The sequence below is a fragment of the Macaca nemestrina genome, chromosome 11 (genome assembly GCF_043159975.1).
Source record: "Macaca nemestrina isolate mMacNem1 chromosome 11, mMacNem.hap1, whole genome shotgun sequence".
Taxonomy (NCBI): domain Eukaryota; kingdom Metazoa; phylum Chordata; class Mammalia; order Primates; family Cercopithecidae; genus Macaca; species Macaca nemestrina.
In genome coordinates this window covers 64,232,964-64,259,979 of record NC_092135.1, presented here as the reverse complement: position 1 = coordinate 64,259,979, position 27,016 = coordinate 64,232,964, and the positions used below count along the sequence as shown (strand labels likewise).

Genomic DNA, 27,016 nt, shown 5'->3' with positions numbered 1-27,016 from the left:
TCCCAGAGTTAACTCTAAGTCAATACATGTTCAGAAGTCCAGCTTTTAAGGCTAATATTGAACATGTTCAGTAAGCTGGACTTATAAGTTGGACTTCACAACGTTCTCATTAATGAATGTTCAAAGGAATAAAGAGAAAAGTTGAGTGTGACCACTATGGAAGAGATGGTACATTGTAGGTGGAACATAGACTCTAACTATAAGGAATTTTATAAGCCAACTCTGCAAAACAAGGAGCTGTTAATGAAAGCCAATCATCAAGGAAATTTTCAGAAAAGAAATCTGTAATTTACGTGCTGATCATTTATTTTAGATAAACAATGAGTAAATGTTAAGATTAAGACTGTTCTGTAAATATGTTTCCATTTATCTCAGAATGCATATAGACCATTATAAATAATGCAAATTTAACTGACCGTGTATTCTTTTTGCGAACTCTGGTAACTCCACCTGGAGGTAAGGAAGAATTATCTTGTTGAGGACCACTGGTTTAGACCAAGATAAAATATTATAGCATTCTTACAATTATTATTTAATCACTTTATTATACTATTTATATTTCTTAAAATAAATATATTATTGCATTTGCCATATTTTCTTGAGGACAAAAATATTTTGAAATGTAATAAAAAAAGAAAATTTAATTTTAAAATATTTTAGAGTATTGAAAGTTTGTTTTATTGTAGCAACTTAGCATCATCAAGTTGCTTATTGAAGGCTTATGGTCCTGCAAGATTAAATAATGGGCTTGGTTTTGTTATATTTACATCTGTGATTTCATTTTTAAAAACTGAGAATAATAGTGTAGAAGATATAAAAGCAGTATGTATATTTAAAGTGAATTTTAAGGATGGACTCAGTCCATAACAAAAGTTTTTGACTGTGGATATTGCAGAAATATTATTAATAAAGATAATGAGCAAAATCATATCTATTTTATAATATAAGAAGTAATATGATAGGAATAATATTGAAATGAATTCTGCATTTACAGACTGCATTATGTTTCTTTTAAATTACTACTTCTGAGGTCAAGTGATTAATTTTCAGGTAATTCAGAAGAAATGCTTTAATCACTTAGCAAAACTGCCATAGCCAAAAGGAGCTTGTTTTGAGCATAACCTAGTTCCCACAAAGTGAGCCAAAAGTAATTTTTCATATTAAGCAAGGATATTGATTACAAACAAGAGAAACAAACACTGGCTGTCCCAACCAAATGGAGATTTATTAGAAGTTGTTGGGTGCTCATGCATTCATTGGAAGGCTTTGGGAAGCTAGAGCAGCTGTATAGGAAAATGAGCTGACAAAAGGGAAATCTGGAGGCTATATGGCAGACCCAGCTGGCTAGAACTACTGGTCACTGCTGCCACACAGGACTCTACCATAGCTGTACATAGACCCAGCACAAGGGAATTTCAATAAAACCTTCCTTTATTTGGCATCTTTCACCAAGTTCAAAGTAAAGGGCAAGAGAATCCATCTGAATAAGCTTAGGAGATGGTGGCCTCACCACAATAACAGGAGTGGAATGGAAATACAGTCACTTTAGTCACTTTAGCTTTCCACGGCAAGTGTCAGGGCTCTGACTTCCATCACCACTACACACAATGGGAAATACCTGTTCATCCTAGATAAGAAGAAAGATTGGATGTTGGATAGAAAAAAAAAGTAGACATATAATTTAAATTATATCATACAACATTCTTTGTCATTTTTGACTTTTTGTATTAAAGTAGTGATGGAAAATCAGTGGAATATGAAACAAAAGTCACAAGGATGAGCAATAAAATCAACAGAAATTATATTAACATTGAACAAGGAACTATAACAGAGTTTTGTCATACCAGAAACAAAAGTAGAAAGTATTATTTCTCAAAGAAGAAGATGTGCATCTCTTATAGCACTATTAAATAAATTATTGGATAGTGTAATCATCCAGTGTATAAAGAAGAGTGAATCATATGAATATATTGAGGAAAAATGTTAGGATGTCTTGCTCATTTACCATAAAATGGCCAAATACGTTGAGATAATGAACTCTTCATACATCACTACATTGAGGATGTCGATAACACAGTGGTTGGGTGTTATCGATTTAGAGTATGTGAGATTAGCTTCTGAATAAGGACGCTGTACAGGCTCTGATATCTTACAACTCATATATGAAAGAAACTTGATGGAGGTGTTCCCAAATTTGACAGTAATACTGAAAATTTACATGCCATTACCAAAAACAAGTTGTAAAACTCAGAGAAATTTGCTCAACTATTAGTAATGAACATACACACGCTATAATCAGTTGTGGAAAAGAAAGACTAAATTTTTCTATTTTCTCCATTACAAAATTGATACAATGTAAAGGGAAGATCAAAGAGAATGAAGCCAAAAATGAAGGGAACATCCTAAAGAAATGTGTTAAGGAGTAAATTAATAAAATTTTTGGAATTTATTGTATTGGTTATTTTTAATACAGAGGCAACTTATTTAATTTTTGTCCTCACTTTTAATAAACATTCACTCTTAATTTGTCTTTTGTACCTAATTTGTACTTGTATTTTGCATTTTTTCTCAACCTCCCTCCCCAGTTGTATAAGCCACAGGTCCATAAAACCTGGATCTGTTTTTAGGCCACAGTGGGTTAGATCAGGGGTTCCCAACCCCTGGGCCACTGACAGATACTGGTCTATGGCCTGTTAGGAACCAGGCCGCACAGCAGGAGGTGAGCAGCAGCCCAGTGAACATTACCACCTGAGCTCTGCCTCCTGTCAGATCAGCCTTGGCATTAGATTCTCAGAGAAGTGCAAGCTCTATTGTGAACTGCACATGTGAGGGATCTAAGTTGCACACTCCTTAGGAGAATCTAACTAATGGCTGATCATCTGAAGTGGAATAGTTTTGTCCCAAAACCTACCTACTGCCCAGGAAAAATTGTCTTCCATGAAACCAGTCCTTGGTGCCAAGAAGGTTGGGGACTGCTAGATTGCCAGGTGTTATCACTAAGAGAGCAAATAGGTAAAATGTCTGGTAATATACATTGGAATATTATGCAGTAGTTAGAAGTACAGATTAGATGTAGTTACAACAACATGAATGCTGTAAGTACTTTAAATCATAGTGCTTAGTAAATAAAAACAAACAATGAGAAAATTTATGTAAATTAGAGATTCATGTGTACAATATTCAATTTTCAAGAAAACAAAGATGTTCATAAACACATTATAATGGTTGCTAATGGGAATGAGAAACAGGTAGAGTGGCAGAGAATGGGATATGGGGGCAATGGAGAAAAAATATTAATAAAAGGAGGCTTTGCATGGCCAATGACAACAATGGGCCATGAACTGGGAATTTAACCCTGAACTTGAGGTTAAAAAAATCTAGAATGCAGGAACTTTCGTTGCTATAATCCACAATACAAGTAAGTTATGATTTAACATTGAGAAGGAAAATAAGCTTTGTGCATACTTTTAAATTTTAAATAAGAATAGTTTGAAGATTATACAAATACAGGAATAGAAAATTTAGAGAGTTTATGAAGCTATATATTTCAAATTCCATGGAAGGACAAAGCCAAATATGATTTTTTGTTGTTATTGTTTGGAAAAGTTGAGAGGAAGTGAGGACAATCAGACTTGATGACAAAGTCAAAAATGAAGGAGACAGCTCCTGGATCATAGCAAACTATTAACATGAGAGGGAGGAATTGTAGGAGATATCTGTCATAGTACAGACCAGCAAATTTCTACTCATCTTCCCTCCCTGACCAAAATCTTTCTTCCTAAGTCCTAGTTAGGTGCCTTTTCTGTGTGTTCTCATTGCTCTCACATAGTTGGTGCATTATAATTGTTTACCTGCTGGTTTTCCCCAACAGACTGTAAGCCCTAGAGGACAAGGATCAAGGCCGTCTAGTTTGTATTGTGTCCCCAGCACCTGGCACCTTAAAAATATTTGTTGCTCTTACCTCCAAACAACAACAACCCCCCCCCACAACAACAAATAACAAAAATGGGTAACAATGTGAGATGGTAGATATGTTAATTTTCTTTACTGTGATAACCTTTTTTACTATCTATATGTATCCAATAACATCATGTTGTATACCTTAAATATACACAATAAAATGTATTTTAAAATATCTATTGAAGAGCAAGTAAAATGAAATGAACATATTAAAGAGATATCAGTATAATATTTCACACATGTGACCATTATTTGTATAACTTGCTACGGGGGTAAACCTTAAAATCAAGATTACCTTTATTTTGTTTTGGTAATTTGAACAGTAAGGAACTTATTATATTTAGGCATTTTTTGCTTTAATCTTTTGTAGTTTAATAAAGAAAAATTTCCAAAATGTATTCTGTTAATTCTGATAGCATGCTATTATGATGGCATTTTAAACAACTAATACAAATAATAATGATGCAGATAATCAATTTAACTGATGGCTGGTCACTTAAGATCACTTTCTAATTTTCAGTTATTATAGGGTCTTTCAAAATAAGGCTACTTTTGTAAAAAATAATTTTATACTATATTGTACATTAAAGGAATTCATAGGCCGGGCGCGGTGGCTCAAGCCTGTAATCCCAGCACTTCGGGAGGCCGAGACGGGCGGATCAGGAGGTCAGGAGATCGAGACCATCCTGGCTAACACGGTGAAACCCCGTCTCTACTAAAAAATACAAAAAACTAGCCGGGCGAGGTGGCGGGCGCCTGTAGTCCCAGCTACTCGGGAGGCTGAGGCAGGAGAATGGCGGGAACCCGGGAGGCGGAGCTTGCAGTGAGCTGAGATCCGGCCACAGCACTCCAGCCTGGGCGACAGAGCGAGACTCTGTCTCAAAAAAAAAAAAAAAAAAAAAAAAAAAAGGAATTCATAGACAGTGTTTTCTACACAACAGAGAAAAAAATTTATCTAAACCTGAGAGCAATTACTTTAGCAATTAAAACCACTCAAATGTTGTAGACTAAAATAATTGAAAGTCAAAATAAGATTAATGGAAATATAGTTTTCATATACAAATAATGGTAAGGGATTCAAGAAAATAAAAATTGGACTTAATGCATTTTATCCTATATAGTTTTAAAAACCATAAAACATAATCCTTATTGCATTGTGTAGTCCTTTTTCACCTTTGTAGGGTTCATTTTTCCTTATATGCAAACAGACGCCTATTCTGATATTCTTCATTTCTTGCTGCATCTCTATTCTATTTGTTTAGGATCTTTTCCTTCTGCCTAAATATTTCGTTTAGTGTATATTTTAGTACAATGATTAATTCTCTTAACTTGAGTTTTCGGAAAAAGAAGTTTTTAAAGACATTTTACATTCATCTTTTTAAGTTTACATTAAGGATAACATACTTAAATAAAAATGCATATATCATGTTCTCACTTGTAAGTGAGACACATAGAGGGGAACAACACACACTGGAGCCTTTCAAAGAGAGTAGAGGGTGGGAGGAGGCAGAAGATAAGGAAAAATAACCAATGAGTACTAGGCCTAATACCTGGGTGATGAAATAAACTGTGAAACAAACCCTCATGACACAAGTTTACCTATGTAACAAAACTGCACTTGTACCCCTGAACTTAAAATAAAAGTTAAAAAAATGCATATATACTAAAAATATAGTTTGATAAATTCTTCACAAATGAAACAAACCATGTAACCAATACTGGGATGAAAACACAGAATTCCTTCACTCTAGAATAATATTTTCACTCTCTCTGATGTTCTAGGGTGTCAGGGACTACAAAGGCTACAAAACCAAATGACAGGTCTGCTTTATTCCAAGCAATGTTACAGGCTAAAGATACACTGCCTGTAGGATTTCATATTCTTAAAAGTTCCCAGATACATAAAATTATACTAATTAGTTAAATGAAGCTGTGTATTTATGGACAATAGTTAAACTGTGACCCAGATGAGTGTACCTAGCCCCTTGTTAGAGAAAGCTCCTTAGTATCCATGAGGTATGAAGGATATCTAAGAGTTATCAGGGCTAGAGGTCTGGGGACAGTTATCCTGGCTCATGCAAGTCTTTTAGTGAAATGGCCTGGACAAATTCATAGTGAAGATAGGCAGTCAATTGATAAGATTATATTATATTTGACTTTATTTCTAATAAGATTGTAAAAAAAAACTATATTATAAAGTTAAAAGCAAATTGAGGTGTAGTGAGGAAAGAGAGGATTGTACAGATTCATAATTGCTGGCTCAATTCCAGTGTTTTTACTCTACTTAAGTGTATAGATTTGGTTAAATTTTTAAATTTCAGGTAACAAAACAAATAATATGGTAATTACTGAAATCCCTAAAAACCATTGTTTTTACTGAATCTAGACTAGGGGAAGAGTAAGATAAAGCAACATAAGTAGAATGTTGGCAATTTTAAAAACTGTGCCAGGTACAGTGGTTGACGCCTGTCACCCCAGCACTTTGGGAGGCCAAGGAGGGCAGATCACTTGAGCCCAGGAGTTCAAGACCAGCCTGGACAACATAGTGAGACCTTGTCTCTACAAAAAATGTTTTAAAAAATTAACCCAGCATGGTGGCACGCACTTGTAGTCCCAGCTACTCGGGAATGTGGGAGGTCGCTTGAGTGCACGAGGACGATGTTGCAGTGAGCCGTGATCGCAGTACTGCACTGCAGCCTGGGTGACAGAGTGAGACCTTATGTTTATAAGAAAATTTGTACCTTTCAAAAATTATAAACTCAAACTTTCTGCCCATGTTACAGCTGCCTCCCTCTGTGGTATAAACAGAATATTAAATATTGTGTTTATTTTTATCAAAATAAGGCAGAAATTCTCAAGACAGAAAATGAAAATTTTGTAAAGGGGTTTCACAGACCTTTCATTGAATATTAAATGCAATGCTAAACAATATTTGAAGATAACCCATAGTGGTCCCAGTCTTCAGCCTGAAGTCAAGAATCTTTAGTTATCTGAATATTCTCAAGCTCCAAGACTTATTAGGATGCTATTTAAGCAAGATGCAGGATTTCCAAACACTAGTGATTAATGTATGAATTCTGCTTACTATAGCACTGCTGTGCAGCCGCAAAATCTTTCAGAAATGCTCACAATAACTATGGCTTACTTTGATAAAGAATATTCACTAGGATGGTTAGTCTAATATACTCTCATAAAAAAGGAAAAGTATTATGAGGTGGTGCCGGGACCTTGGGTCCTATTTGGCAATTTCTCCAAGGATCTCTCAAAGGTAAGATCATCATATATCTAAGCTTGCCTAGAACAGTCCGAGGTCATTCCTGCTGTCTTGGTATTTTCTGTATTGTGTAGCATTTATTCTTGACAAAAAATCCTGGCTTGGAACATAAATGCTATAGACATCTTGCCAAGCATTGAATCAAATTTGTAAGTGTAACCCTGACAGCTAGGGTAGAGCTGTCTATTTCCTTCCTCCAAAGATGTTATCAGGTATTTAGATTAGTAAAATGAGAAACTACTGAGATGCCCTTATATTATAATTCAAGGAGCAGATAGGAATGGATATAGACTTGGTTTAAGTATTATTTTCCCCCATATTCTCCAGATTCAATCGTTTCACACCTTTGACTTTCTTATCTAAACTGTAGAGCTATTCAGTGACTAAATTGCACTTCTTATTGTCTTTGAATGTTTCAGCTTTATCTTGTTACTGACATATATATTTTTCATTATCTTGATATTTCACTTATTAAATCTGAGGCTAGGTGTAGGAAGGACACCAATATTTTCTTGGTGCCAAGACATAGAACAGAGTTTCCAGATCCATCTGGAAATTTTTCTGTTTTCATGGGAGAGGGCCTATAAGAGTTCATACTGAAAGGGAACATTGCCTCTCTCATCTCTCCTGATGACATATTTCTCTTTTATCATGGATTTCTTATGTTATGAATAGATAAGTTATGAAGGTGATATTACTGAACATAGGAGAGTAATTTAAAATATTATTGGCCGGGCGCGGTGGCTCAAGCCTGTAATCCCAGCACTTTGGGAGGCCGAGGCGGGTGGATCACGAGGTCAGGAGATCGAGACCATCCTGGCTAACATGGTGAAACCCCGTCTCTACTAAAAAAATACAAAAAACTAGCCGGGCGTGGTGGCGGGCGCCTGTAGTCCCAGCTACTCGGAGGCTGAGGCAGGAGAATGGCGTGAACCTGGGAGGCGGAGCTTGCAGTGAGCCGAGATCGCGCCACTGCACTCCAGCCTGGGTGACACAGCGCGAGACTCCGTCTCAAAAAAAAAAAAAAAAAAAAAAAAATATATATATATATATATATATATATATTATTGACAAAAGGGGTTTTTGTAGTTATAAGCCAGGGTTAAGTGTATCCTTGTCAGCCAGAGTGGAGCTGTATTTTTGTCTTGCTCTGATGTTATCAGGTGTTCAGAGCTCAGTAAAATGAGAACTTCAGAGTCAAATACATTTCTTTTATCTCTATGTTACCTCACAGTTCCTAAAGTAACACAGAAATCAAAAGGCAGCCTTTTGTACCTTAACAGCATCATGAAGATGGATATGTAATCAAGCTTCAATTTAACAACTTAAGAGATATTTAGTATGCTTACCACGGTCGAGGGAGTTAAATTGTACTTATTCTAAAAGAAAATACACACAGAATCCCTCATAAGTGTATTTTTTTTAGCCTATTATAAGAAGACATAATGACTCTCAAGTATAATTAGGACTCAGACATTGTGACTCCAGGTTAGTTCTATGTTTATAAGTTGTAAGCTCACTCCTGACCCAGGAGAGTGCATTTATAGAAAATTATCCTCCCAAACATGATTACTTTAAGAAAACTGATCGGCATTTCTAATGGATCTCCTATTGATCAAAGCAATGTTATTTTGTAGTGTGTAAACTATATTTTTAATGTATTAATTGTAATTCATTTTAATTAAAAGTGTTTCAAATTTATAAGTCTATTATCACTTAGGGATATTATAGATAATACAGATAATGGCAATGCATTTACTTGATAAATTCAAATTCGCTGAGATATTATTACCTTTATTTAGTATTAGAATAATTCTACACCTATGATTTCCTTTTGTTTAAATAAACTTTTGTCTTGGAATAGATTTATGGAAAAATGGAGCAGATAGTAAGGAGAGTTTCAATATACCCTGCATCCAGTTTCCCCTATTATTAACAACTTATGTTAGTATAGTGCATTTGTCACAATTAATAAAACCATATGATACATCATTTTCATTAACAAATGCCCTTACCCTATTCAGAGTTCCTTAGTTTTTCACTAATTTCCTTTTTCTCTTTCAAGATCTCACCCAGGCTACCACATTACATTTAACCGTCATACTATCACATCACCTTAGGCACCTCTAGGCTGTGGCAATTTCTCAGGCTTTCCTTGTTTTTGATGATGTCGATAATTTGAATGAGTATAGGTTAGGTATTTTGTAGAATGTTCTTGAATTGGGATTTGTCTGATATTTTTCTCATGATTAGATTAAGGCTATAAGTTTTGGGAAGGAAGATCACATATTTAAAATGCCATTCTCATCACGTAATATCAGTGGAACACATTAACAATATGAGTTATCGTTGTTGATGTTAACTATGATTTAAAGATACTTTTGAGGTTCTCATGTTCTGATTCTATGGTGCCTTGAGAATGCTTTAAAAATGAATGGTACTTCAGTCAAAATTTTACCTGCAGGAGAAAATCATTATGTATTTCTAGAGAAGTGACATTTTCAAAGCAGTGTTTCATTTGGCAACAGTTAGCATCAATAAAAATGTATTTTTTATTTATCTTTACATTTGTCCACTGTCTTAAATAATTTATACTGACTCAATCTCATTCAGATTTTGGCAGATCTTCAAAATGATTAATTGGACCAATCTAAAATAAATAAATAAATTTATTTTGAGATTGAGTCCCGCTCTGTGGCTCAGGCTGGAGTACAGTGGCACGATCTTGGCTCACTGCAACCTTCGCCTCCTGAGTTCAAGTAATTCTCCTGTTTCGGCCTCCTGAGTAGCTGAGATTGCAAGCACCCGTCAGCATGCCTGGCTAATTTTTGTAATTTTATCGATATAGGATACAAGTTATTTACAGGTAAGAGGCGCAGTGATGGAATGCAAAACACAGCCTGAAATTATTATAGAGTTGTGAACGTGTGGCGTGTAGTATTTTCCTGCTCCTTGAAATAAGAAAATATCATATCATAGTCTCTCTAATCAAGATTAAAGAAACAAAAAATTAAACACTACTTGCTTTCTACAAGAAATGTCAAAAGTTATCAAAGGAAACCTACTCTTTAAAGGAATTATCTGGCAGATATTTTTAAGAGAATAACTTATTCTCTTAAATAAACATAGCTTTCATATATAAGATAAACATTAATTATTACAAGAGCACAACACATTACAAAATTATATGGACATAATATGCACATACTCTACCCGAGCCACAATAGAGCTGGCACTCTGAAACTAATAAATCATTCGTGAACTGCAGTTTAGAGTATTTAGAAACTGTTATGTGGCCAAGAAGGTAATAGAGGCCACTGAGACCTTTTCCAGTCTAATATAATGGGCATAACTCACATTTTTCCCTTTTAGTTATTAGGTAAAAATTAGTGTTGGTGTTTCCTTCAGTGGTTTTTAGGGGATTTACAATTTTTACTGTGAACACCTAGGGGAAACGCGCTTCCCACCTCATCCTATAGATTTTCCCTATGTGAAGGGTTTTCATAGAAACTTGGGGATGAAAGGAAGTCCCCCAAATAATTTTCCTGATGTCTGCTTCCAGTATTTGACTTCAAGAATACTGTTTTCCAAGTAGTATGTTCAGAGCCATACCAGGCACATAGAGTCTCTAAAACTCTAGAGAGATTGTAATATTTCTTTGTTTGAAGGAAAGAATCATTCTTGTGTTCTGTTCAGGGACTATATTAATGATATTTAAATGTTTCTCAGAAGATAAATCAAGTGTTGGAATTTATTTGCTTTTGACCCTGTTCAGCAATATTCAATAAATAAAAAAGAAAAAAGTCTTAATGATAGTTCCTGAGCCACATAACTTTGTCTAATTAAAAAATATTTTGCAAGTCTTCATATAAAGTTCAAAACAACAAAGGTGATATGGTGGGAATTTTCTTAAGAAAGGAATTTCTGCAGCACCCAATCCTTTGAGCAATCAACATTCATTCTAGAGATACTTTTGTATTGTTTAAAATTACATTTTACAAAATAACTAATGTCCTAAATGCCTCAACATTTTTAGAATCAGAAAAGTTGCTTAACTGCGATGTCCAAGATCACTTAGCCAGTAATTGGTGAATCCAACATTCAAAACCCAGGCTTTCTAGCTCCCGGACTTGTCCTTGACTCACTACTCTAAACTAAATCTCTGTTTAATATTACATGCACATATGAAATGTTTCATGTTTAAAAGGCTAATACATTCCTATAAATGGAAATATCCTCATTTAATATAATTAATATATTTTTAATTATGGAAGCATGATGAAATTATCCAAAGCAATGAATTAAAATAAAAGGATGAGACAAGTTAATAATCTTACAAGCTCCATGTATACATGTTCATTATGTGGAAAACTCTTCCTGTTAAGCACTTCATATACAGTTAACCATCACAATCTAAACCACTCTTCAGAGCATGATTATTAACTCAATTTTTCTAACTAGGAATCTTAGGCTCAGAGAGGTTATGTCATCTCCACAGGGTCAACAGCTCTAAAATGTGGAGCACAAATTGTAATGGGAAAGGCCGGGATGATTATTGAGCTGTGAGCCACTGAAACCAGTGTGAATTGTTCTGTACTGAATAGAAGTACACTTCAAGATATATACTATAACTGTTGCTGAAGGATTTTATTCATTTTACATTGGATCAAATGGAAATTGAGCTGTATATTAAAGATTTTACAAAAGCTCCAAATTAAGAAGAAACTATACAAACTCATATAAAATGAAAATTTATTTTTTAAAACATGTTTTCTAAGTAGGGTTTCATAAAGTGATACAAATTTTTAGTTATTAGGCTGATAAAATAAATCTATTTCTTTTAGTATCTTTGTCCTTTCTTTTTGAATGTTGTTATACATTCCTGAAAGTTGGAAGATCAGCATTTTAAAATAAATGCTGGGAAAGACCTAATGTAACTCTGGATTATTTTACAGCATCAATAGTTCTTCCTTCTTGCTTATTGCTTAACAACAGGTTGTCTGAGGACGCTTTAGAGCTGACAGGTTTGGAGGATGAGGGATGAGTATGAGCAAAACTCTGAGGAGGAGCACTGCATGCCTCAAAAGAACTTGGAAAGAATAAGAGATACCAAAAAATAAAAGTAAAAATAAAGATTTTGCCAGGCTATAATTGGAATGAAGTAATATAAGTGACATGAATGATGCTTAAAATGTTGAGAATTAAAAGTAAATATTAAAACATTGAAGAACTTTTTTTTTTCACTTACAGCTGGGAGTATGCTAAAGGATCGAGGGTATTTTTATTATACTCTTATCCCTCTTTTTCTTACCCTTTTTGGTTTATCATCTTCCTTCTCTCCTTCAACCTCTGTTTTTTTCATTCAGTTTTTCCCCTCATTCCAACTCTTCTTTCTTTAATTGAACATAATGGATATTCGGAGTTCAAAATGTGTGTTGTTTCTATTGAATTGATTATTTATTGATTATTTATTTATTTTGAGACAGGGTCTCACTCTGTCATCCAAGCTGCAGTGCAGCGGTGCGATCATGGCTCACTGCAGACTCAACCTCCCCAGGCTCAGGTGGTCCTCCCACCTTAGCTACTCTCGAGCAGCTGGGACTACAGGCACAAAGCTCCATGCCCGGCTAATTTTTGTACTTTTTGTAGAGACAGGGTTTCACTGTGTTGCCCAAATTGTTCTTGAACTCCTGCCCTCAAGTGATTCACCCTCCTTGGCCTCTGAAAATGTTGGAATTACAGGCACGAGCCACTGTGCCTGGCCTATAGAATGGAATTTATTTTTATCCTTTCCAATTTTAAAAAGGATAACTTCAAAGTTGTGTATTTTACATTCATTGTCTTCAAACCAAACAAAATCCAAAAACTTTTCTACTTTTTAAATTGAATTTTCTATCTGTTTTTGAATAATAAAACCTGGTCATTAATTTATGTGTACTCATCTGATGTTTTTTATTTAACATAATCAAGTGGAGGGTTTGCATTAATGTTTTATGCTTTTTAAAAGTAGACATATTTATGCTCTTCCCTAAAACTTTTATTTCAGCATTACTTAGATAAGCCCTGGCAGCTGTATTTTTTTAAGTTACACAGATGATTTTTTTTTTTTATATACCCTGGTCAATAGCCACAGTGGAATATACTTTCATTCTGATATATACACTCTTGACAACCATAGGGACAAATGATACTTAACTGCATTTTTTATATTACCTAACATAAGTGAAAGAGATTTTAAAACAGTAGTATTTAGGAAAACAGCAGATAATAAGACATTAATTTTGTGTTATGGGTTACTGGTATTAAGTATCATGTAATGCCCACATCTCAAAGCTGATTATGGAAGAATTGGTGTCAGATAACAGGAAGATTGATATTGTTGAAAACCATGCATTCAGCAAGGCAGCCATAGGTAGCACCCAATGAAGTGTTCAGTATTCATCCAAGCAGAGAAAGTAGAAGACACAATCTTTACCGTAACTTTGAGTGTTTGCAGTGTGTCAGACGGTCCCTTGAAGAAGAAATATTAATAAAATGAATTGCAAATTGTCTCCAATTTACCTGAAAGAGATCAAAATAATGTGTCTAAATATACGGTGTTTGAGAGGTGTAGAGTCAGTCCATATTTTTCAAGCCCAATGAACGTAACAGAACAGTTTCTACTTAAGCAGGTGTTTGTTGGTTTCTTTGGCTCAAGAGAGAGGTATAATATCTTCTATTTCACAGCTTTTTAATCATAATAATAACTATTATAAAATTAACAAATGCACATGGTAACTAATTCAAACAATTTTTGCTTTATCCCTGTAAAGCCATTCTCTGGGGAATAATCACTTCCTGCTTTTTTTTAAAAAAGTGTTTCTGATATTTTCCTTTTTATCTCTAAATAATATGATTATGTCTCATTTTTTATTTCATCAACTTATGTAATGTTGTCTAACTTTCTAATTTGAAAATGAGGAATTTATTTTATTTATGTAAACTTTTCTCTTTCTTCTCCATTCTCAAATTCCAAGCAGTTACATTTTTATTTCTAAGAAATTCTATTGGTTGGATTTATACCTTTAAATAGAATATACCTGAAACTCCATTTCTTGTTACTCGAACGTTAGCCGGGATGCACTGACTGCCTTCAATGTAAGATAACGGGTCAGCTCTCCAACTTTTCCCTCACCTCTAATCCCCCTTTACCTCTCAATTTTTGTAAGCTATTCCATTACTTTTACATTGAAAATATTTAACACATATATGTGTAGATCTTGTCTTTGTGTAAATAAAGTTCTATAATTGTACTTACATTTTATATATGCTTTGGTAATTGACCCATTTGTGAGATGATTAACTGATACAATTTAACAAATTATAATTATGTATTTTTCATTTTAAAACAAGTAATATGGTTTGATCTAGAGAAGAATTTAAACCTCTCATTCAACCTCTGCTACTTGAAGAACACATCAAACTCAAGTAGATTCTCTGCTTCAATTCTACCAGTTGTTCAAGTTCATGCCATATTTTGAATTGATTCCTATTTGGATAATACAGCTGTTTATGCTTTCTGAAGAAACAAATTCGCTTTGCTTTTATTCACATTATTTGCAAAACAGTCTTGTATTCTGTGTGCTTTAGAAGTACTTTTTTTTTTTTTGCTCTACCTTAATGCAAAGTAACTTAAAAGAAAGATAAAAAGTAGTTAAATTTTGAATTTTCTTACATCTAGAAATATGTTTTGTTTGCCATCACACTAGATAACAGGTTGTCTGATAATAGAATTTGATTCAAAATATTTTCTCTCATCACACTGAAAGCATTGATTGTGTTCTAGTGTCAATTATGGCTAAGGAAATTTTAATGGCAATCTAATTTTCATTCTTTTTAGTTAGTTATCTTATTTTTGGAAGCTTACAAAATCTTGTTTCTATTATTAATGCTCTAAACTTTCACAAGAATGGAACTTTTAAATTGATCTTCTTTTGTACTTTTAGCCTGATGACTCTCCGTGAATTTTCTGCTATTACTTTGTTTGTTATTTCCTATCTACTATTTGCTGCTCTCTTGAGACTGATGTTGAACAACATGGATTGTTCTATATCTTCTAAGTTTTATTTTGAGTTTTATTTTGTACTTTTTTAATTTTAAAAATTATTCTAAAAGATGTAGAAAAATCTAAGATATAGAACTCCATGAATTTTTACACATACATATATTCCCATGTAACCATCACATAGATCAAGGTATAGAACATTTCTAGTACTTGAGAATGTTCACTTATGCCCCATTCTGGTAAAGTGTACCTTTTGGGTAAAGTGAAAGTTAACTACAATTATGAATCCTCCTTTTCAGCAAGCATTCTACTGAAATTTTTGTTTTCACAAAGCATGACCTTTACCCAGAATTGATGTTGTTTTTGGTAGCCTATATATATATATATATTTTTTTTTTTTAACAAAGGATACTTCGTCTCCTCAAATTTCTCTAGGAATACTAACTTTAACTTCTCAATATCCCCCAATGTTTGGGTTTTTTTTTTTCTAAAGTTATAAGTTTGATCTGTTCATCTTAGTCTTTCAATTTTATGTTTGGTAGATCTTCATTACCAATTTATTATTGATTGTCTATTAATATTTATGGAAGAAAGGCCAGGTTGCTGTTGGCCAGGTTTGCATTAGTCTTTATATAGGTCTGTTTCCCAGATAAATCCTCTCTTGAAAGAGAGGGATGACTGAAAGGTCTGCGTACGTACATGCGTGGTGTATTGACAAGCAGGCTACATTTTAGGATGTATGGATGAGGAGTAGGCAAAGGAGTCACTTTTCCCTTGACTCCACCCTGATTCTAGCTAAAATGGACATGGATACCCTGGGAGTCCTACCTGAATTAATGCATATATTATCCTTTTGGTGATAGCTTGGAGATAAACCACTCTGCTACATATTTAATATAGAGAAGGAAGTGGGAAAGTGTTTTCTGCAACATTATTGAATAATCCATGGATTAATCAACTTGTTTTCTGATCTATATCACATATTTGTCATAGAAATCTGTGACTTCTTTGCTAGAAAGAAATTCTAACGTTCTCAGATGAGTATTCCAGACTGTAGCTTCTGCTTTGATCTCCTCACTAGGGTAATCTTATGATTTATGAAAACTTATTTTGTCTTCCTCTGGTTTTTAGTGATATTATTAAATGCTTCCCTACTGTACATCTTTGTTTTTACTGCAATGGAAATTTGAAGACCAGAGAGTGTGATAAACACATGGGATAAGACCATTGTCATGAACTGGGAGCTGACATTGCTTTGACTGGAAAAATGTGTGAAGAAAAATAGACAGATGCTAGATAGACAAATACATGATATGATATTTGGACAGACATAGATCCATAGATTGATAAACATAGATAAGACATATCTATATATGTGTGTCTGCATACATAGAAAATAAGAAAGAGTTCAGAATAAATATTTCCATATTGGTTTTAACTATAGGAAATCTTAGATACAAGAATAACACATCCATTTTTTGATTTTAGTACTTGCCTAAGTATTCTCTAATATGAGATTAATGGTGAGTGTGTAAGACAGTAATGAGAAAACAAAAGTATTACCTTTATATGCAACATTGGGATTTCATTCTAAAGAAGGTACAATCATAATAGTGTTAATAAAAAGTGGAAATGTGGCAATATATTTTTCAAAATTGTAAATTAAACATGACAAGAATAAATATTGATTGATTTCATTAACTATATAAAATTAGGCCAAATAATTTTAAATGATTTTTTTTAAAGTATATTTTCTTCTGGATAGAAAAACATGACATTTTCATTGTACAAATTTGAAAAGTAAAGTATAAAGAAATTCATAAATATAATCCTTAATCTCTTAACTAGGGCTAACCTTTGTTAAATGCATTGTGTATATAATTTCAATTTAATATCATTTAAAAATTGTTATTAATTTACATCTATCTGTGTGTATAACCTACATTCCACTTATTATGCTTATAATATTTTTATAATTCATTTAATTCATTAAATAGTCTCTGAAAGCTCTCTTTCAAAGCTGCTCAGTATTTCATTATACACTCATTTCTTCATTTAGTGTAACCCTTACTGTTAGGGTAAGGGTTTGGATTGATTATAATTTTTCAATGTTACAAAAACTTTGTAGTAAATATCTTTATACATGTTAGAGGACACCTGAGATTATTGTCTTTGAATAAATTCCTAGAAGGAAAATTATTTGCCAATAAAAATGAATTCACATATTTAAGTTTTTTTTTTTTTACACTACAATAGTTAATTTTATTTGTTCAAGAGCTCATATTGCAAGCATTAAACCAAGCATAGGCTTTGATTCTATGAGCCGAAATTCACATATTGAAGAAGATCAAAGCAAACTGCGATCCATGTACACAGATGAAAACTAAAGGCTCAGAGTTAATAACATTGTAGTTTTTAAATTTCTATAGCCTAGAGCCCAGTAGTTACAGGTCTTTTAGGTCCTTCTGGATGTCCCACAGGGTATCCGCACTTTTCTTGAGCTGAGCAACTTCATCATCCTTTAGCTTCTGGTTGATAACTCTGGTTAATCCTCGGGCATTGAGGATACACGGAAGGCTCAGGAAGACTTCATTCTCTATGCCATACATCCCCTTTACCATTGTTGACACGGGATGAATCCTGGATAGATTTTTCAACATGGATTCAATAAGATCAGCCACACTTAATCCAATAGCCCAGTTGGTATATCCTTTTAGCTTGATGACTTCATAGGCACTTTCAACCACCATCTTATGCACTTCCTTCCAATTTTCACTATCATTGTCCGTTCCCATTTCTGGATTCAATTCCTGGAGAGAAACACCTGCCACATTCACGCCACTCCATACAGCCACACTTGAGTCACCATGTTCCCCCAAAATCCATCCATGGCAGCTGCTGGGATGAATGCCAAGTTTTTCAGCCATAAGGTAGCGAAATCTAGCAGAATCCAGATTACATCCACTTCCAATCACGCGGTGTTTGGGTAATCCACTTAGTTTCCAGGTAACATATATAAGAATGTCCACTGGGTTGGAAACCACAATTATGATGCAATCAGGACTGTACTTGACGATCTGAGGAATAATGAATTTGAAGACATTAACATTTCTCTGCACCAGATTGAGCCGACTCTCCCCTTCTTGCTGACGGACTCCTGCAGTTACCACTATAATCTTGGAATTGGCAGTCACAGAATAATCTTTATCTGCCACGATTTTAGGCGTCTGAAGAAATAAGCTCCCATGCTGCAGATCCATCATTTCTCCTTTAAGCTTATCTTCCAAAACATCCACAAGAGCAAGTTCATCAGCCAGAGACTTTCCCAGAATGCTGATAGCACACGCCATACCAACTTGTCCAACACCCACTACAGTGATCTTATTGTTTGGGACTGTTGCCTCTTCTTCCACAACTGGTGCAATGAGTTTTTCCTTAAGAGTTGCCATTTTGCACAGGAGGGAGAAGGCGCTGGAGACCTCAGTAACAGCAGTGCGGAGAAGACAATGTCCATATTTAAGGTTTTTGATAGATATTACAAAATTACCCTCAAAAAGTCTGTACACATTATTTATTACTGTCATCCAGACAGGCGACAGTGATTTCCCCTATATCCTCTCTAATATCACTATTACTTTTGTTAAAATCTTTGCTAATGTAATAGGCCAAATTTGATTCCCCATGTTTATTTTAGTATTTGTTTCTTTGATTACTAGAGAGGTTTGATATAGTTACAAGTGTTTATTAATCATTTGTATTTTTAGGTAATTATGTTATTTACTAAATTTTGTATTATGAGATCTATTATTTTAATATCTTTATTCATTAAAGAAAAAGCACTTCATCTGCCATTTGTATTATACTTTTCTTTTTATTTTGTGGATGCTTTCCACTTTTAAAAACCTTCATTCTTATGAGATTAAATCTAGCATTCTTTTTCTTTTTAGATTGTGCCTTTGGTGTAATGCTTTACAAGTCCTCTCTACTCTCACATTATATAAGTATTCATTGTCACTTTTTTAAGAATTTTTGAGCTTTATTTTTCCATTTAAATAGTTACTCCACCAGAAATCGCAAATCTTAAACTAAATACCGGACTGATGAAAACTCCTGTGGCCTGTTTATCCAGAAGACTAAGGGAAGAGGAAAGAAGTTGTAGTCACACGTAGGTCCTCCCTCATCATTGCATATTCTTTGTGTGTGTTGGTGAAGTGTGAGGCTCCATTTTTACTTATGTTGCCCTCTGTCACCCTGTCAGCCCATCATCTTGCCACCCCACTGGCCCTGTACAATAACTTCCAAGCAAACTCAGATGCCAACTAAAGCTGCTCTTCTTCAAAGCTATAAAACTAGTAAAATGAAAGGAAGTTTCACCTCTGCAAACTAGAGGATGAGGATGAAATCTGATCAAGGTCTCTTCAACTTATATTTCACAGACCATGATGTTAAGCAGGTTCTTAGTGTCTTCCTTTAATTTAGCTTGATCAGGGAAATATTGCCCATGCATGGTACCACTAGCATTGACCACCCTTTGCCTCTGCTTTTTGTATAAACTTTAGTCATTCTGGAGCTGTGTTGAGCATGTGCATGGGGGTCAGTAGAGACAGAGACAGAGGAGAATAGGAATATTGGAAGAGTCGAACTGATAATGGGCATCGGAGTTCACAACATCTGTGTACTTAGATTTTTCTCAAATAATTATTGAAAGAGGTGGTACCCTCCAGTTGAATGCAGAATCTACCAAAACACCAGTTATTCAAGCCAATTTTTCTTCAAGAGCCACGTTATGTCTACACTGAAAGTGTAGTGAGGCAAGTTATCCCAACCTCTCACCTTTATGATTTTCAAAAGTGTTGAGGAATCCCCAAAGCACAAGTGGCAACTGCTTTTATTTGATTCATTGATTTGTTTCCATTTTACTAAATCTCTTCCTATTCTGAGGACAATTTTCACATATTTTATGATCCAAAATTATTAATGCATATTCATAGTAGTTTTATTGAGGTATAATTTACACACCATAAAAATCACCATTTTAAAGTGTACCACTCAGTGGTTTTTCGTATGTTCAGGAAGGTATGCAACCATCATAATTACGTAATTTTAGAATATTTTTATCACCCCCAAAGAAGTCCCATACTCTTTAACCGTTAACCACATAACCATCAATAGTCACTTCCTATTACACCTAGCCTCTGAAAAAAAAAAATACTCTACATTTTGTTTCTGGGGATTTGCCTACTCTGGACATTTCATAAGATGGAATCATATAATATGTGACCTTTTGGCTCTGTGTTCCTTCACAGGGTTTTCATCACATCCATGTTGTAACATGTACCTATACTTCATTTGTTTTTATTGCTAAATATTAATTCAGTGTGTGAATATCCCACGTTTTTATCCATTTATTCATTGGTGAGTAATTAGGTTGTGTTTACTTTCTGGCTACTATGAATAATGCTGCTGAACATTCATGTAAACCTTCTTGTGTGGACATATGTTTTAAATTCCCTTGAGTCTGTACCTAGTAGTGGAATTGCCAAGTCATAACTTACTCTTTACCTTTCAGAATCATCCTACTTTTGAATGTGTACATGCAGTGTCCCTTATTTTTCACTACATTCTTTAAAAAACTTTATGTTAACTTTGGTTTCCAACAAAATACAGGCATAGTTCATTTTATGGGGCTTTGCTTTATTGCACTTCAAGATACTGCATTTCTTACAAGTTGAAGGTTTGTGGCAACCCTGCATTGAGCAAGTCTGTCAGCATAATTTTTTCAACAGCATGTGCTCACTTCATGCATCTGTGTCACACTGTGGCAATTCTCACAATATTTCAAACTTTGTAATTGCTATTATTTATTATTACTATGTATGTTATGGTGATCTATGATCAGTGATCTTTGTTGTTACTATGGTAATTGTTTTGGGGTGCTATGAACCACATCCACATAAGACAGCAAACAATCATTAAATGTCATGTGTTCTGTTTCAGCATTCCTATCTCTCTCCCTTTCCTCCGGCTTCCCTGTTCCCTGACACATAGCAATATTAAAATTAGTTCAATTAGTAACCCATTCCCATCCCTAATGTTCCAGTAAAGGAAGAGTTGTGCATTTCTCACTTTAAATCAGAAGCTGAAATGATTAAGCTTAGTGAGGAGGGCATGTTGAAAGCCAAGACAGGCCAAAAGCTAAGCCTCTTGCACTAAATACTTAGCCAAGTTGTGAATGCAAAGTAAACATTCTTGAAGGAAATCAAATGTACTACTCCAGTGAACACACGAATGATAAGAAAACAAAACAACCTTATTGCAAATATAGAAAAAGTTTTAGTGATTGAGATAGAAGATCAAACCAGCCACAACATTTCCTTAAGCCAAAGCCTAATCTAGAGCAAGGCCATAACTCTCCAATTATATGAAGGCTGAGAGGTGAAGAAGCTGAAAAAAAAGTTCAAAGCTGGCAGACGGTACTCCATGAGGTTGAAGTAAATAAGCCATTGCCATAAGATAAAAGTGCAAGGTGAAACAGCAAGTGCCAATGCTGAAGATGCAGCAAGTTATTCAGAAGATCTAGCTAAGATCATTGATAAGAGTGGTTACATTAAAAAACAGATTTTCAATGTAGGTCTAACAGCCTTCTACTAGAAGAATATATTATAGCTAGAAAGGAGAAAACAATGCCTAGGTTCAAAGCTTCAAAGAATAGGCTGACTCTCTTGTTAGGGGAGAATGCAGTTGGTGACTTTAAATTGAAGCAAATGCTTATTTATCATTCAGAAAATCTTAGAATTATATTATTATTCAGAAAATTAAACAAAAATTATATTATTTAATTATTCAGAAAATCTCTTATGGATTATACTAAATCTACTCTGCCTGTGCTCTATAAATAGAACAAAGCCTGGATGACAGCATATCTGTTTACAGTGTGGTTTATTAAATATTTTAGGCCCATTCTTGATACCTACAGCTCAGGAAAAAAAAAAAAAGATTTCTTTCAAAATATCACTGCCTATTGACAATGTGCCTGGTCACTCAAGAGTTCTAACAGAGATGTACAAGGGCGTTCATGTTATTTTCATGTCTGCTAACCCTATCCATTCTGTAGCCTATGGGCCAAAGAGTAATTTCAACTTTTAAGTCTTATTATTTAATAAATACATTTTATAAGACTATAACTGCCATAGATAGTGAGTCCTCTGATGGGTCTGGGCAAAGTAAATTGAAAACTTCTGGAAAGGATTCACCATTCTATATGTTATTAGACCATTAATGATTTGTGGGAGGAGGGCAATATACAAACATTAATAGGAAATTGGAATGAGTTGATTCCAACTCTCGTGGATGACCATGAGGGGTTTAAGACCTCAGTGAGGAAAAGAACTGCAGATGTGGGGGCAATAGCAAGAGAATTAGAATTAGAGGTGGAGCCTAAAATTGTGACTAATTTGCTGTAATCTTGGGTAACTTGAATGTATGAGGAGTTGCTTCTGATTGATAAGCAGAGAAAGTGGGTTCTTGAGATGGAATCTTCTCCTGGTCAAGATGTTATGAACATTATTGAAATGACAGCAAAGGATTTAGAATATTACATAAGTTTAGTTGATAAAGCAGAGTCATGCTGGAGAGTGGTGCTACCAAAGGCATTATCATAAAGACTTTGAAAAGAGGAAAGTTGAGTTGAATTGCCCCAAAGGTAAATATAGATGAAAAGAAGGGGAATTTAGGAAAATTTATTCAGGAAATTGTCATTTTTTCCTTTAAAGCTGTGAAGTGTAAACTTCAAATTTCTGAGTATAAACATGGTTAGAAGGCATGAAAAATAAGTCCGGCCTATTGCCTGACACATAGTAGTCCCTTAACAAGCTGGTAAGTCTATGAACATGTTACCTTTTGTGGTCGAAACTAAAAATCTGTTTATGTTGTTATTATTATTTTTTAATGTGCCTTTCTTCACAGGCAAATAGTTAAGTCTTAATTTCTTTGTTTCCATCCAGGCCTCTTATGTGAGGAGCTGAAGAGGAATTAAAATATACAGGATGAAAAGATGGCAATGTTGCCTCCCCCAGGACCTCAGAGCTTTGTCCACTTCACAAAACAGTCTCTTGCCCTCATTGAACAACGCATTGCTGAAAGAAAATCAAAGGAACCCAAAGAAGAAAAGAAAGACGACGATGAAGAAGCCCCAAAGCCAAGCAGCGACTTGGAAGCTGGCAAACAGCTGCCCTTCATCTATGGGGACATTCCTCCCGGCATGGTGTCAGAGCCCCTGGAGGACCTGGACCCCTACTATGCAGACAAAAAAGTGAGTTTATTTTGACTTCAGTGGTCGGTTTCTGTTGACTTCCTTCTGTATAAAAATTATTTTAAATTGAGATTAGTGAAATTTAGTGAATAACTATATCATGATGAGAATGTTAAATTAAATATATATAGAGGATATTCAGAATATGTACTTTTTCAAATTTTACATTGAAACTGGTTCTGGCATTGGCATACTACTTTTAATTTTTTTTTACATCTTTCAAAATTGTTTAGTATAATGTTTAGTATAACATAGTATACATTGTTTAGTATAATTGTTTAGCATAACTTTTTTGGACATGACACAGTAATCTGCCAAATTTTATAGTCATACCTATTTTTTCCTGCTAATAATTAACTCTCGTGTGTATGCAGACCCAAAAATCACTTAAACGTTTTTAATGCAAATGAAAATTGCTAATTTCAATTTTAAAACACCAACCTAATTCTTTTTATTAAAATTTCAAGTACAAGGTAACTTGATCTTGCCAAAACAATGTAGTAGGTTGTGATTTTTCATGTTAGCTCAGATGACCTCTGGTTTATAAAGTCTCCCTGGTAATTTTGACAGTCATGTGACCCTGTTCCCTCTTCACTCTCATTCTTCCCCGTTTATATATTTCTGTATATCATCTGTCACATCTTGCCTTAAGTAGAGTTACTTTGTTCTTTTCATTTTTCTAGGAAGTACCTTGAATAAAAAACTCATGCCATATTTTTGTTCAAACTCCTTTTCATTACCTGTTATGATATAGTTTCTCACTAAATATGTATTAGTTCCTTTTTTTTTTTTTTGGAGACAGAGTCTCGCTCTGTCGCCCAGGCTGGAGTGCAGTGGCGATCTTGGCTCACTTTAAGCTCCGCCTCCCGGGTTCACGCCATTCTCCGGCCTCAGCCTCCCAAGTAGCTGGGACGACAGGCGCCCACCACCACGCCCGGTTAATTTTGTTTTTGTATTTTTAGTAGAGACGGGGTTTCACCATGTCAGCCAGGATGGTCTGGATCTCCTGACCTTGGGATCTGCCCGCCTCGGCCTCCCAAAGTGCTAGGATTACAGGCGTGAGCCACCGCGCCCGGCCGTATTCATCCATTTTTACACTGCTATAAAGAACTACCTGAGACTGTGTAATTTACAAAGAAAAGAGATTTAATTTGCTCACAGTTCTGAATGGCAGAGGAGGCCTCAGGAAACCTACAATCATGTTTTAAGGCAAAGGGGAAGCAAGGCACATCTTATATGGTTCAGGAGAGAAAGAGGAAGGAAGTGCCACACTTTTAAACCCATCAGGTCTGGTGAGAACTCACTATCCTGAGAACAGCACTGGGGAAACCGCCCCCATGATCCAATCTCTTCCCCCCAGGCCCCTCCCCTGACACGTGGGGATTACAATTCAAAATGAGATTTGGGCGGGGACACAGAGCCAAATCATGTAAATACAATTGCAGAAAGAATGGATGAATAATTTTTTAAAAATACAGTGTACTGAGATTTAAGACAAAAAGGGTTGTACTTGAGGACTAGGTATTAATTTTAAAATAATTTTCGATGTAAAAGTGAATTTTACATTAAATTGTATTTAGATATAACTGATATAGTGAAAGGGAACAGGGAAATAAAAAGATACCTGAAAATAATAGACTCTGGTTTGTTTTCTTGAGAGAATACTGCCACATTCAAATAAAAAGCCTGACTCACAAACTTACCTCCCGAATACAGTGAGAAATGCTTATTGCCTGAAACCTACTGATAACCCTATATAAAACTTAGAAAATCAGTGTTTCTCAGATAACATAAGTCATCTCCCTGCCAATGGGAGAAAAATGAGGCAGGGATTTGAACTTTGTCTTTCTGATTTCTAAGCCAATGCTTTAGGTTGTTTTAATATTTTGTGGTTACTGCTATTTGTTTTTATTTCTTAACTGAATACTAAAGCTATGGAAAAGGACACTTGTTATGGAATGGCTACAATAACATTTCAAGAATATTTGCTTCTATTCATGTCATTTTTTAAATTACCATGGTTAGTAAGTGAGGAATCCCCTTAATTTAAGTCCCTTTTAAGAGCTAATATTAGTATTATAACTAAAATAAAGAAATTGAACTCAGTGATTGGAAGGATTCTTCCAACTCTGATATTCCTTAAACTTAGGAAAATATTTTTTGAAAGAACTCATATTTTGGAACACGTGCTGCTAACCATGACAATTGCCAGCAAGTATTAAAATTCTCAAGGTTTTATGATAAAAATGATAGAGATAGCTAGTTTCTATTTGTCTTTCTTAAAATGCAATGTAATGGAAGGGAAAGAAGTTGTGCTTTAAAATAACTTCAATAGCCACAGTTATTGTTACTGTTGAAAGAAAGTGAAAAATATAAAATACAGTATTTTGAAAGTTCTAAGTAATACATGCTAACAAATAGCTCAATTTTTAAATTTACTATGAAGAAATGGACTTGGAATTCATTGGCCGAGGTGACATTGATAGACCATTGATGACATTGGAACCACATTGCTGGAGTCTGATGGCAGTGTTTCTTCAATATCACACTGCCATGTAGAAAGGTAAACTGCTGATATTGATGTGAAAAATTGATGTTTTGGATTCTCAATTTCATCCTGTTTTCTTTTTCTGCAGACTTTCATAGTATTGAACAAAGGGAAAACAATCTTCCGTTTCAATGCCACACCTGCTTTATATATGCTTTCTCCTTTCAGTCCTCTAAGAAGAATATCTATTAAGATTTTAGTACACTCATATCCTTTTCAAAATGATTACATCCAGTGTTACTTAATGATGTGATTTTTGCGATTTTATTCAAATATAGATGTTACACCTTTTGCACCTTGAAAGACTCTGGTTTTAGTTTATTAATTTCAATATTATTAATATAATTTGTCATGGGTCTCAAAGAAGACCGGGAGAGTGGAAATATTAAGATTTTAGGATATGTTACTCTTATTTATTACTCTCTTGTTCAAAGAGACAAAATAGTCTACAAGCTCATTTAGAATTTTTTTCCAAGGAAAAGTTGTAAGCATTTCAACAAGTGTCATCCTCAAATATTTCAAATTCACACTGTCATCTCTTTTTTTCCTTGATTCTAAGCTACCTTATTCAGCATGCTCATCATGTGCACTATTCTGACAAACTGCATATTTATGACCATGAGTAACCCACCGGACTGGACCAAAAATGTCGAGTAAGTCGGTATAAGTACATTTTAATATAGTTTTCGTATTATCATTTCATCCTTTCCTTTTCCTGCTAGGAAGTTATTGCATTTATAAAGATGGGGAATCTTTATGTTCCCATGTTATATGCTTGCTTTTCTTTCATTCTTTATCTCCTCTATGGTATTAACCTGCCAGATTAGAAAAATTAGATGCTGCAGTGTTTTCTAGAAGAATGAACTTGTCAGATGCTCC

The 27,016-nt window shown here is 34.5% G+C and overlaps 1 protein-coding gene, 1 long non-coding RNA gene and 1 pseudogene across 6 annotated transcripts in view; 1 reads left to right on the top strand and 2 right to left on the bottom strand.

The window, feature by feature from the left end:
• LOC105483303 (sodium voltage-gated channel alpha subunit 9) overlaps positions 1 to 27,016 on the top strand; it is a 180,808-nt gene that overhangs the window by 47,010 nt on the left and 106,782 nt on the right. Inside the window, exons 2-4 of one of the 4 annotated variants that reach the window (XM_011744101.2) lie at positions 23,282 to 23,589; positions 26,226 to 26,344; positions 26,701 to 26,790. In XM_011744101.2, coding sequence (XP_011742403.2) covers positions 23,332 to 23,589; positions 26,226 to 26,344; positions 26,701 to 26,790 — 467 coding nt within the window. In that variant the 5' untranslated portion in view covers positions 23,282 to 23,331. Of the gene's footprint in view, positions 1 to 23,281; positions 23,590 to 25,072; positions 26,153 to 26,225; positions 26,345 to 26,696; positions 26,791 to 27,016 lie in introns of those variants that run through there. The other 3 variants (XM_071072886.1, XM_024793261.2, XM_071072885.1) reach the window with 3 other exon arrangements.
• LOC105483306 (uncharacterized) overlaps positions 1 to 27,016 on the bottom strand; it is a 41,471-nt gene that overhangs the window by 663 nt on the left and 13,792 nt on the right. Inside the window, exons 2-4 of the long non-coding RNA XR_988164.2 lie at positions 13,710 to 13,795; positions 2,912 to 2,996; positions 1,511 to 1,627 (exon numbers count right to left, since the gene is read on the bottom strand). This is a non-coding gene — a long non-coding RNA (uncharacterized lncRNA). The remainder of the gene's footprint in view (positions 1 to 1,510; positions 1,628 to 2,911; positions 2,997 to 13,709; positions 13,796 to 27,016) is intronic.
• Positions 17,522 to 18,759, bottom strand: LOC105483305 (L-lactate dehydrogenase B chain pseudogene; annotated as a pseudogene). The gene has a single exon (XR_988163.3). The product of XR_988163.3 is annotated as an L-lactate dehydrogenase B chain pseudogene (transcript).